The sequence below is a fragment of the Aristolochia californica genome, unplaced genomic scaffold, assembly GCF_029961685.1.
Source record: "Aristolochia californica isolate CCGP_79_NKW_82.1479 unplaced genomic scaffold, dmAriCali1.0.hap1 SCAF_14, whole genome shotgun sequence".
NCBI lineage: Eukaryota > Viridiplantae > Streptophyta > Magnoliopsida > Piperales > Aristolochiaceae > Aristolochia > Aristolochia californica.
In genome coordinates this window covers 6,164,133-6,176,071 of record NW_027181815.1, presented here as the reverse complement: position 1 = coordinate 6,176,071, position 11,939 = coordinate 6,164,133, and the positions used below count along the sequence as shown (strand labels likewise).

Sequence of the window (11,939 nt, the reverse complement as noted above, 5' to 3'; positions counted from 1 at the left end):
TTGGTTCGAATAGGTATCGAGTTTGATGATGTTTAACTCAGCTCTAGATGGAGTAATTAATATGAATTTGGCTAAGATCAATATTTTAAATGAAGAGACAAGAAGAAAATCACAAGGTTCTTCTTTAATGCCAGATTTATTGGTTACAAAAAAGAGGGATAAGAGTAAGAACAAATGTTCAAGTAATAGAGATAAAGGTCAAAGCAAATCTAATAGATTTACTAATGTTGAGTGCTATTACTATGGTATGAAGGGACATATTAAAAAACATTGCAAAAAGTTAAAAAGATAGAGCAAAGATAAAGGGAAAGAGAAAAGAATGATGATGGCAAGGATGATGATAGAGTTGCCATTGTCGGTGTTGGAAGTTTTTTTTTTTATTTAATATGATAATATCATTAATGTTACATAACATAAAACCAGTTGGATAATTTATAGTGGTGCCTGTATTCACGCTACATCTCGAGAAGATTTATTTACATCTTATATAGCTAGTGACTTCGGGATAGTTAAAATGAGCAATGATGATTTGGCTAAAATCTTTTGTGTGGGAGATGTGTTCTTAGAGATGCAAAATGACATTGAATTGGTCGTTAGTGTTAATTTTTTTTTGACATTCGCTTGAATTTAATTTCTACATGTAAAATGGATGATGAAGGGTTCTGCAACACTTTTAGTAATGGACAATGGAAGCTCACTAAAGGTGTTATGATTGTGGCTCAAGGTAAGAAAGTTTCCACTTTATATATATTGCAAGCAAAATTTTTAAAAAACACTATTACTACAATGGAGATGGAAAAGTTGCCTAAGGGCAAAAGAGCTTTAAAAAATAGGTAGGTTTATACGATGAAGCGGGAAGAACATACTTCTCAACCACGATATAAAGCTAGACTGGTTGTCAAGGGTTTTAGTCAGAGAAAGGGCATTGATTTTGGTGAGATATTTTCTCCAGTATTGAAAATGTCTTCAATTCATGCAGTTCTCGATTTAGTGGCTAGCCTTAACTTAGAGATTGAGCAAATGGTTGTGAAGATTGCCTTCCTTCCCGGTGAATTGGAGGAATATATTTATATGGAACAACTAAATGGTTTCTATGTCAAGTGACAAAAGGAGTACGTATGCAAACTAAATAAAAGTTTTTATTGTTTGAAACAGGCCCCCGGACAGTGGTATAAAAAAATTGAGTTAGTTATGGGAGAAAAATGTTTCAAGAAGACTACTTCTGACGATTGTGTGTTTGTATAAAAGTGTCATGATGACAATTTTATTATATTACTACTCTATGTTGATGACAAGTTGATTGTTGGCAAATAAATTTCAAGAATTGAAAATTTGAAGAACAAATTATGTCAGCCCTTTGCTATGAAGGACTTGAGTCAGCAAAGCAAATTCTCGGTATTTGAATTTATCGAGTTAAAAAGAAGAAGAAATTGTATATGTCACAAAAGCAATACATTGAGAAAGTACTTGAAAGATTCAATATGGATAAGGCTAAAGTAGTTAGCTCTCCTCTTCCTTATCATTTAAAATTGTATACCATGCAAAGACCTCCTTTAGATAAAGAGAAAGAAGATATGGAAAGAGTTCAATATGCCTCAGTGGTAGGAAGTTTGATGTTTGCAATGGTTTGTACAAGACTAGATATAGCTCATACAGTTGGGGTTGTTACCCGATTTCTTTCAAATCCAAGAAGAGAGTATTGGAATGCAATAAAGTGGATTATGAGGTATCTGTGAGGCACTTCCAAGTTGAAACTTAGCTTTAGGAATGGCGAACCAATGTTAGTTGGTTACACTGATGTGGATATGGCAGGAGATATGGATTCCCATAAGTTTACTTTAAGATACTTGATTACTTTCTCAGGTGGAGTAGTTTCTTGGCACTCCAAGCTACAAAAATGTGTTACTTTTCTACCACAGGGGCAGAGTTTATTGCAGCAATGGAAGCTTGTAAAGAGTTGTTATGGATGAAAAATTTTCTTGCGGAAATTGGTTTTAAACAACAATGTTATGTTTTGTTTAGTGATAATGAAAATGCCATTCATCTGGCAATGAACTAGACTTTTTTGAGCCCACGACAACACTTATGTGGTGAGATCTTTTCATGCTCCTTTGCAAGTGAAATTTGATTTCCTTGAGATTCCTTGCTTGTTTGCCTCTATTTTTAACTAGAAAAGACGATTGTAATCCTGCTTTTTATTATAGAGGAGATTTTGGGGTGGACTAGGGTCCCGTAGTTGTTCCTTCCTACTACACCCGGAAGGTTTTCACGTAAAATTGCTTGTGTTTTTTGTGTATGCTTTAATTGTAATTAAATTATATGTACTTTAGTTAATTATTTCCTTATTGGTTTACACAAAGTGGGAGAATAATTGGCCTTACTCCGAACATATCTGACCTGGGTTCGTGCTCGGAGCGTTTAGCCATTAGCCTCATCAGCTGATGAATGTGCTGGAAAGGGCATTAGTCATGAGTCGATCTAGACGTACTCTTCCAGACCCATTTTCATTTTCCGAGTTGTGAAATGATTGCATTCTCTTAGCAAAGCATAAAAAAATCCGTCTTTAATATCTGTCAAATCTTAGATGGACACAGACTGGTTCACCTCCTTCTTCAACAAGGGTTTAGTTTAATCTGTCTTCTTATAAGCTTTTCATCTTTTTCTCTAAATGGGATGTTAGTCAGTCCACTAGGCTTTTGTTTGATTCCAGGTTGATGATGTTTTCTTGTAAAGCCTAAGCGTAAGGCTTTTAATGGTGGTGTTCAGCAATAAACTAATGATCTTACCCCAAAAAAGTGATAAAGTGACTGTACACAGATAGCTAATCTAGCGCAGACATTATAGAAATAGGCTCAATTCTAATTGCCGAATTAAACTAAGTGAAAAGAACTACAACCAACATCAGAATCCATGTTACTTTTAATGAAGGATGCATGAAGTAGACAATGATAATTCGGTTGGGTTTCTTCTGAAAAAGGTATTAGTGTAAGTGCTAACCCAAATCATAAAAGTATGAGAACCAGATTATTAAATCAGTAGTTGTTGTTTAATTGGAATTGCTTGCACATCAGCAGGAGCTTTTTCTTTGATAACGAAAGCTTCCAAACCCTTGCTTTGATTGAAAGGATCTACTCGTGCAAATGAGCAGGCCCAGTCCGGAAGAGAATGATGGCGCACAATATACCTATAAGTTAATGTTTAATTTCTAGGTCGGAAACGGATACAGCCACGCTCGACTCTTTCCGATCATCGTGCCATGCTATCACCGTCTCCTCCACGAAACGACGCTTTCTTGTCTAAAATTTCTCGCAAAGGTTCTGTTGCACTGGTTTCATGTCCCCGGCCCCTCTCGCAAAAAAATATACCTACTCGATCAGAGAGCGTAATTCCACTGCTGCGAACAAATAAATACCAAACTAAACAAAAAGGGCTGATGCAAAAGGCACCGACGAAAGAGAAGAAGAGTATGGACCACCCCAGTTGGCTTACAAATCCGAAAACAAACAGCATGGAACCAAAGCTGGAAACCGCGGATTGGAATTTTCTTCTCTTACTGGAACGCATCTCCTCTTGTCACTTGTAGCATGGAGCCATGGCAGGCTATCTACAGTGGGCAATTGGCGAACTGAGGGAAACTCAGTGGCCCCTTCTCTATAAAACTCTTCAATGAGCAGGATCAACTCAATTCGCCCTAGTTCGGGAGCAATTGACGTACTCATAGCTGAAGCTTGCAAACGATGTCCGAAAGAATAGATTCTTCGCAGACGAAACGCACACATCTTACTTACGACGTTACTTGTTGTAGAATACTGCAACAAGTAATGTTCCTCAGTCGGTGCCTGCACTCGCTTTCTCCCTCACGCGCGCCAGCCAATTCCTTCCAACTCCCTGACCCACTCCCCCTCGTGGGTAGAATTATTGCCCGTGATTCCTCGCCCCACACACGATTACAAATACTCCCCCTCCTCTCCGCTCTCTTCAGTCTCGCCCATCATTCGACACTTCCCTCCTACTTAAACACTTCTCCCTCTTTTCTCACTATTCCCAACTATTCTTCCCTCCTCCCTTCTCACTGTCTGCCCGCACTCCCAACAATCTTTAGTTTCAGTTTTCTTTTCACAATTCCCAGTCCTTACACCTTACACGTAACCTACCCAAGATGAGGATGATAGATTTGGGAAACCAGAGAGGTCCTCTTCGCATTATAGACACGCCCACGGAGGTGGAGTGCGGTAAGGACGTCCGGTTCCGACGATCTTTCCGTTCCCTCGTCGAGTGCATGGTCCCTTGCTGCGGATTTCAGCCCTCTGTCGGCGACGCCGCCGATTCTGACGCTGAATCTACCCATGCCTCCATCGTCAGCGGCACCTTTTTTGGCTACCGCAAGGGACGAGTCTGCTTCTGCCTGCACGAGGACTCTAGAGCCAAATCTTTGCCCCTCATCCTCCTCGAGTTCGCCGTCCCCACCGCCTACCTTGCCCGAGAGATGCAGTACGGTCTTCTCAGAATCGCTCTCGAGTGTGACCACACACGCTCCCGTTCTTTTTCCGGTTCTCTCTTCTCCGTCCCGGTATGGACCATGTACTGCAACGGACGGAAGGTGGGCTTCGCCGTGCGCCGGCAAATGACAGAAGCTGATGCGGCCGTGTTCAAGCTTATGCAGTCTGTGTCAGTCGGCGCTGGGGTCCTACCCGGCGAGTCCAAGTTGGGGGATGGAGACCTGATGTACCTACGGGCCAATTTCGAGCGAGTTACTGGCTCGCCCGATTCCGAGTCTTTTCACATGATTAATCCGGTCGGGAGTTCTGGTCAAGAGCTCAGTATATTCTTCCTGCGATCATGACAGGGATGGAGTGTGTACCAAATTAAGCTATTTGCGATCAGAGAATGTAGCTTTCTCGTTAGACAAGAAAAGAAAAAAAAAAAAAAAAACCCTTGTACTATATATTAGATTGAAAAATGCTTCTCTTCTTTTTCTTGATCGGTAACTAGGGTGCAAAGGAATCGCCCTTGCTTCTTCTCTCTGCTATTTCAACTTCATAGCAAGACTTGCACAATGAGTCTCAGATATGCTCTTTCTATGCATTATGAGCCACCAAGCATTAATTAAAGAGCAAAACGACGATGTTTTATGAAAAAATAGAAACACAAAAATTTCATGGAACCTTTTATTAGGGAGCTCCACTCATAAGGAGGCCCCATTCCAAACTTATTCAGGAACAAGGTCGAGTGTCATCCGATCTCCTCCTCCGGTGACGGAAAGTATGAAATCTGTTTCACAGGTCAAACCAAATCTGTAGGGACAGGAGGGATTATAGACATGTCGTTTATGCTCATAGTCTACTGTTGACCATTGACTGTTCTCTTTTAAGTTTTCAATAATGACGGTATCCATAGTCCTAAAAGTCAACGACCAGGATTGTGGTTTCCAGCTCGACATGGTTCTTCTGTTGGTGTCCTCCTATTTTAAAAGAGGCACTTCAACTCGAGAGGGAAATAGCTCTCTTCTCCGAGGAATGATTTCGGAAGCAGACATGCACACGACCTATTCGACGTAATTCATCACGGACCCACTATGGCTATAACCACCGGAGAGACATGATTTGAAATCAAGGGACGTGTCTAGTCCACCTCACACCGCCCAAATGGATAATCACAAGCCTCGGAGACGATCATGGGATTTAGAATTTAAGAGAGGGGAATCCTCTTTACGTGTAACTACGACAATTATGCGGCCACTAACTACACAAGAGTGTCGACCACTTGGAATATGTTTCATTTGATTAGATCAGAGCAGGGGACAAGAAAAAGCAGGGGCGTTACATCCTGGAAGACAAAAACTTTTTCGAGGAAAAGTTTGACGAACGTCACACAATGAAACATTCACATTTGGCACAAGGATTCTCACTGTGCAACCGAGGATCCAAAGCACTGAGGGGTTTGATGTAACATGTAACATGAACGGAATCCCCATACACCAGCCAAGAGCCCAAAATCACATGATGTCTCTTGGGCAATAAGCAGCTCTCACATAGTGAGCACTTGTTCATTATGCATACCACACTACATACACGAGTGGATAGCTGAGGAGACCTGAAAACATACATAGTCAAGTACATTACCTTCTTATATCGACTTATTATGATGCTATCAACACTCGGTCCTCTTCGACAACCATCGCAATCCACTTAGTGTGTAAGAAATGGCTGATTATTCCTCGATTTAGAGGGGCACCCTAATTCGTCTTGAAGACAAGTAAATTGATAGAACACGGAAGAATTAGCCAGTCCTAGAACCCCTTGAACAAAGCTTGATCAATTGTGTTAATGTTGAGAGAGTAGATTAGTATTTTTCTTTTAAGCCCCTAGTACAAACAACAAAAAAAAAAAAAAAAAAAAAAAAAAAAAAAAAACTTTGCAAAAACTTTGCTTTTGGGACTGGAGGAAATAAGTAGAAGCAAAAACTTGGCTTTGGGGACTGGAGGAAATAAGTAGCCTTTAGTAACCTTCAGCCTTCTCAAGTGCCTCTTCATTAAACATGGCTGCTTCAATTAACAATACCCTTATGGACAAGAATAAGGCTTGTATCAAATCTTACTAATATTGTTTTGGAGGGGTGGGATGTCTTGCATCCCGTCCCAGAACTTAACGACTTAAGAGGAAACAAGAATTGAAATGAGAGAAAGCTTGGTGTTCTTTAACTAGTCTCTCTCATCTTCTTCTGACACAATTGACACAACAGGGAGAAACGCCGCAGCCAAGTCCTCTTCCACTTCCATAGGTCGTCATCCATTCTCTGGCATAAGGAGCATCTTTACATATATGTCGACGTTGGAGGAAGCATGTAACTGAGATTTTACGGAATAGAGGAAGAAGATAAGGAAAAGGAGAAATGAGAAAGAGAGATTTTGAGGATACGTCAAACTCTTTCATAAGAGTCCGGATCTGCTACGGATCTTATGAGTCCAACGCCCACAGACTAATATGGAGTCAGGAAACCAGAACGTTCCCTCACACGTGATGGCTCCCTATTACTCTTCTATTCTGTTTCGTCTTCACCCTTAACACTTTTATTCCAAAATTTCTTTGTTTTTCTCTCTTTTGGTTTTCTGGTTTTCTTTAAATAACCTAACCAGCAGAGGAGATTAATGAGGAAGAAAGAAACAAGTGGCCAGAAGAGAGGTAGTTGTTAAATAGAGCTTTAGAAGGCCAGCTTTCATCCGTCTTCGCCACCTTCTAGAAATAGGATGGCAGCTAGGGCTGCTTTTTTAGTTCATTGTTAACACCTTTATGCCAAAGCAAGCTCATAAAGAGAGATATTAAAGAGACGTGTCAAACAGAGGCATGTCAAGGGAAAAAGAGAGTAAGAGAGTTGTCCCACCCAAATTAACATGTCCGAAAATCCAATAAAGACTACAATCCAAACCCAAATTCGTAAAAGCGGATCCCAGATCATTTCCCATCCAAATCAACCAAGAATCCACACCTGATTATGGGAACTCAATAATCGAAATCAATAATTTCCCATATCATCCCAAAAGAAATAGCCACCTCAAGAAACTAAGCAACTCTCAAATGCAATCAATGGAGACGAAACAAAATAGAAACCAACCTAGTTCCTTAAGTGAAGAGGAGCTCACCTTGGAACTAAAAAAGTATTGTTACTCCTACAGCTGGGAGGTGGCGAAGACGAGTGCCTCTATAACAACTCCCTCTCTTTAGGCCGCTCGTTTCTTTCTTCCTCATGAATCACCTCTTCTGGTTAGGTTGTTTAAAGGATAAGAGAAGAAAACGGAGAAGAAGCTTTGAAATAAAAGTGTTAATGACGAAGACTTAAGGCGTTAACGTTGTTACTAGAATAGGAGCACAAAGGGAGCCATCACATGTGAGGAATAGTTGCATTACCAGAATTTACCCAAGTGTATTAAATCTTGCATATTAAATTTCTATAAGTATTATATTCTTGGAAATAACACAGAGTGAGTTTTAAGATTTCGACTGATAGAATCAAAGGGAATACTTGACTATATTCATGCAAATATTTGAGGGCTAGCTCCAGTGGTCTATGGGAGAGGCGAAGTATTTCAATCTCATTTATAGATAATTTTTCAAGGAAAGTTTTAGTGAACATCATGAAGGAAGAATCCAAAGCTTATGAAGTTTAATGAGTGAAAAGTAAAAGTAGAAAAATAGATCAATAAGTAGGTGAAGTATTGGAGAATTGACAATGGTAGTGAATTCATTAGAAGGGGTTTTACAAATTTATGTAAGAAAGAAAGGATTGTGCATAGGTTCACTACTCTGGAGAAGCTCACTAAAGTGGATTTTCCGAAAGAATGAATGAGACACTACTTGAAAGGGCAAGGTATATGAAGTTACTTGTAGGGTTGCTTGAGGCATTTTAGGCAGTGATAGTAAATTCAGCCTGCTACGTTATTAACAAGTCCCCTTGCACATGAGCTGAGCTTAAGACACCGGAATAGGAATAAGTACAGTCAGTTATGCCTATTGATTCTTCTAATTTGAGAATATTAGGACGTGTTGCTTATGTTCATGTGTAAGATGATGAAAAGTCAAAACTTAACCTGAAATCCAAATATTGTATTTTTCAAAGATATCATAATTGAGTTTAGGGTTACCGATTGAATTTTAAATTACCAAAGACATAGTGTTTAATAAAGTTTTTTTTGTTAAAAGGTGTAAAAAAATGACATCCAAGAAGAAAACAAGGGTAAAGCTAGTGTCAAGGTGGAGTGAGAAAGAAAAAGAAGGGAAATTTTATAGGCAGCCCAAGGTGATTAGAATGATAGTCCTTCTGGTTAGGTGGAGTTTGATTGTGAAAAATACTCAATTACATGATGATGAGCCCTATTTTACTATGAAGGGAAGGAAGTAGGACTACTAGTTTGCCATGGGTTCAAGGCTATGGTTTCTCAACTTTGCTTTAACATTGGTATGGGGATCTAACCATATTTAGTGAAACAGTAAAAATTGAGGTAAAAATGAGTGGTTGAATACTACTAGGGGGTGAAATCTATTTACAAGAATTTAGCTTGAGAGTGGGTGGATCTTCCCAAAGGGAAAAGTGCTATAAATTATACGTGGCAGAAAGAAATAGGTTTCAATAAAGAGAACCAATGAAATACAAGACATGACTTGAACTAAAAAGATATGCAGAGAGGGATAGTGTGATTGCAACCAGAGTTTTTCTCTAGTAGCAAAACATAATTCCATTCGGGTCTTACTTGGCAACGATAGCTATGTATGATATCAACTTTTAACAGTTATGTTCAGACAGATTTTCTCTTTGGTGATTTGATAAGGAGATTTATATGACATATCGAAAGGGTTTTGTAGCTAAGGGTGAAGAGAAACTTCTGTGCAAGTTGAAAAGATCTGTTTATGGCTTTAAACAATCCCCAAGGCAATGGTATATGCTATTAGCATTTTCATGGTGAGTTATGGCTTTGCTAAAAACATGTATAATGTGTGTGTTTATTTGACATAAAAATCAAGGTAAAGCACAAAAAATCCTAGGTATGGATAACCATAGAGATAGGAAAGATAGAAAGTTGTAGCTATCTTAGAAAAGATATTTGAATAAGAATTTAGCTAGATTCAACATGAAGAAAGCTAAAAGAAAGTACTCCATTAGTATAACACTTTTAAGTTAGAAAAAATTGCAGTGCCGAAAGATCAACAAAAAGTAGGAATGACATACTTGAAGTATCATATTCTAAATTTTTTTTGTGTATGTCATGGTTTGTATTGTACTTGATTTGCCATAAGTAATAAGTATGGTAAGTAGATATAAAGTTGATCAAGGTAGAGCGCATGGAAATGCTTTAAAATTTATCTTGTATTACCTTAAAGGATCTATTGATACAGATCTTTTGTATCATAAGAGCACGAGATATGTTGTGTATGGTTATGTAGACTTGGATTATGTAGGGGAATTGGATAAAAGGAGGTCCATAACAAGATACTTGTTTGTCTTGGCAGGTGGTCATACTAATTGGAAATTTTGTTGCAAGTCATCGTTGTATTGTCTACTACCAAGGATGAATATATGGTTGATATTAAAGAAACTCAGGGTGCAATATAACTTATGGTTGGTTGGTGAACTTGAGATCATTCAAAAATAGATTTCCATTGATTGTGATAAGCAAAGTGAAATTAGTTTGGTTAAAAATATTGTGCGTCATACAAGAATACAACACATTAATGTAAAATATCATAAGCTCAAGGAGCTCGTATCTATAGGGATATCATGTTAGAGATTATCTATGTAGGTGATGAGGTTGTAGAGATGATGGCTAAACCGGTGCCAACTAGTACGTTCAAGTATTGCTCGAGTTTAGTCCTATTTTATAGGAAAAAGTCCCAAAGAGGGGTGAAATATGGAAAGAAGTCTCATAGAGTGCGAGATACAAAAACAAGGAAGAGAATTATGTTGGAGGGACAAGATGTGTTGAATCCCATCTGCACCGTATAAGTGGACCCACAAAATAAGTGAAAACAAAAATTGAAATGATAGAGAGCTAGGTCTTCTTTGACTTGTCTCTCTTATCTTCCTCTCCACACAATAGCGAGAAATGCTACTATTCATTCTCTCTTAGAAAGAGCTTCTTTACAAATACGTCATTTGCTAGAGGAAACCTGGAAGTAAGGATTTAAGGAAGAGAGTAAGATAAGAGAGACTAGTCAAAGATAAAGAGAATGAGGAAGAGAAAGAAGAGGAAAAAGCAAAAAAGAGGATAAAGAGGAGAAGGTGAAAAGGGGATTTCAAGGATTTATTGAACTCTTCAAGGGATTTATTAGAAGACACCTCCACCCATTTGTATCCCTAGATCTCCTATTCGAGGTTGATCATATCACAAGTTAAACTAGCCAAGCCGGTCCAATTAAGCAGGTTTTGACTCTGCTATGGATATGTAAGATCCATACATCGGACAAGGGGGACCTAAAATATTAAAATTTCAGTTTAGAGGAATCTTCAGAAAATAAATTTTGGAACTAAGGGGGGTTAGTGCACTTAAAAGAGGGGAGGGAAAACGGAAAGTCAAAGTCTAAGTTAATGAACTAGTGAAAGTGGAATTGAATCACTTTTTTGTGTTAGTGTGTTCGATGGAAAGTGCTCTGGAAAATATTTTTTTGTGTTAGTGCTCAAAATAGAAAATGTAGTGGAAACAAGAAAATTAATTTTTTTATAATATACTTAAACAAATAATAAACCTAACAAACATTGTTACTTTTATAATATATGGATACTTAATCAAATTTTGACTTTTAAAATATATCTTAATTATCATTCTTAAAATAGTAATATAATATAATATTAAAATGTATTAATATAATAAATAACTAAATAGGATATTTTATTAATAAATTAAGTCATAATTTTGTTTATTTTATATTAATTTAATTAATTATAAAATATAATATATTTAAAATACTCGATCAAATTCTTACTTTAACAATATCTTAATTGTCAACTCTTAAATTAGTAATTTAATATAATATTAACAGTAATAAATATAATAAATAAATAAAGATGGTATTTTATTAATAACATAAGATAGATTTTAGTATAATTTAAATTATTCAAATAATTACTAAGTAAAATAAAATAATTAATTTAATTAATTATAACAAATATAAAATAAAATACCTAAAAAAATATGGTTATTTTTATAATTTATAAAAAATTTCTACATTATCAAAATTATCTAAATACGAAAGAGAGGGGAGAGAGAGACACCAAGAGGGAAATCGAGGGAGGGGGTGGTGAGTAGGGGTGGCATCGAGCCGAGCCGAGCCCGAACCTGCCTATGTTCGAGTCGAGCTTGATTTAAATATTTCGAGCCGAGCTTCGAGCCGAGCCTCGTCTCGAGCCTAAAATTGTTATCGAGCTCGAGCCCAACGAGTTCGAGCCGAGCT

The 11,939-nt window shown here is 37.7% G+C and overlaps 1 protein-coding gene across 1 annotated transcript; it reads left to right on the top strand.

The window, feature by feature from the left end:
* The first annotated feature begins 4,062 nt into the window (after window positions 1-4,062).
* Window positions 4,063-4,980, top strand: LOC137950919 (protein MIZU-KUSSEI 1-like). The gene has a single exon (XM_068797581.1). The coding sequence runs from the start codon at window positions 4,160-4,162 to the stop codon at window positions 4,841-4,843; it is 684 nt and encodes a 227-aa protein (XP_068653682.1). The 5' UTR covers window positions 4,063-4,159; the 3' UTR covers window positions 4,844-4,980.
* The last annotated feature ends 6,959 nt before the right edge of the window (window positions 4,981-11,939 follow it).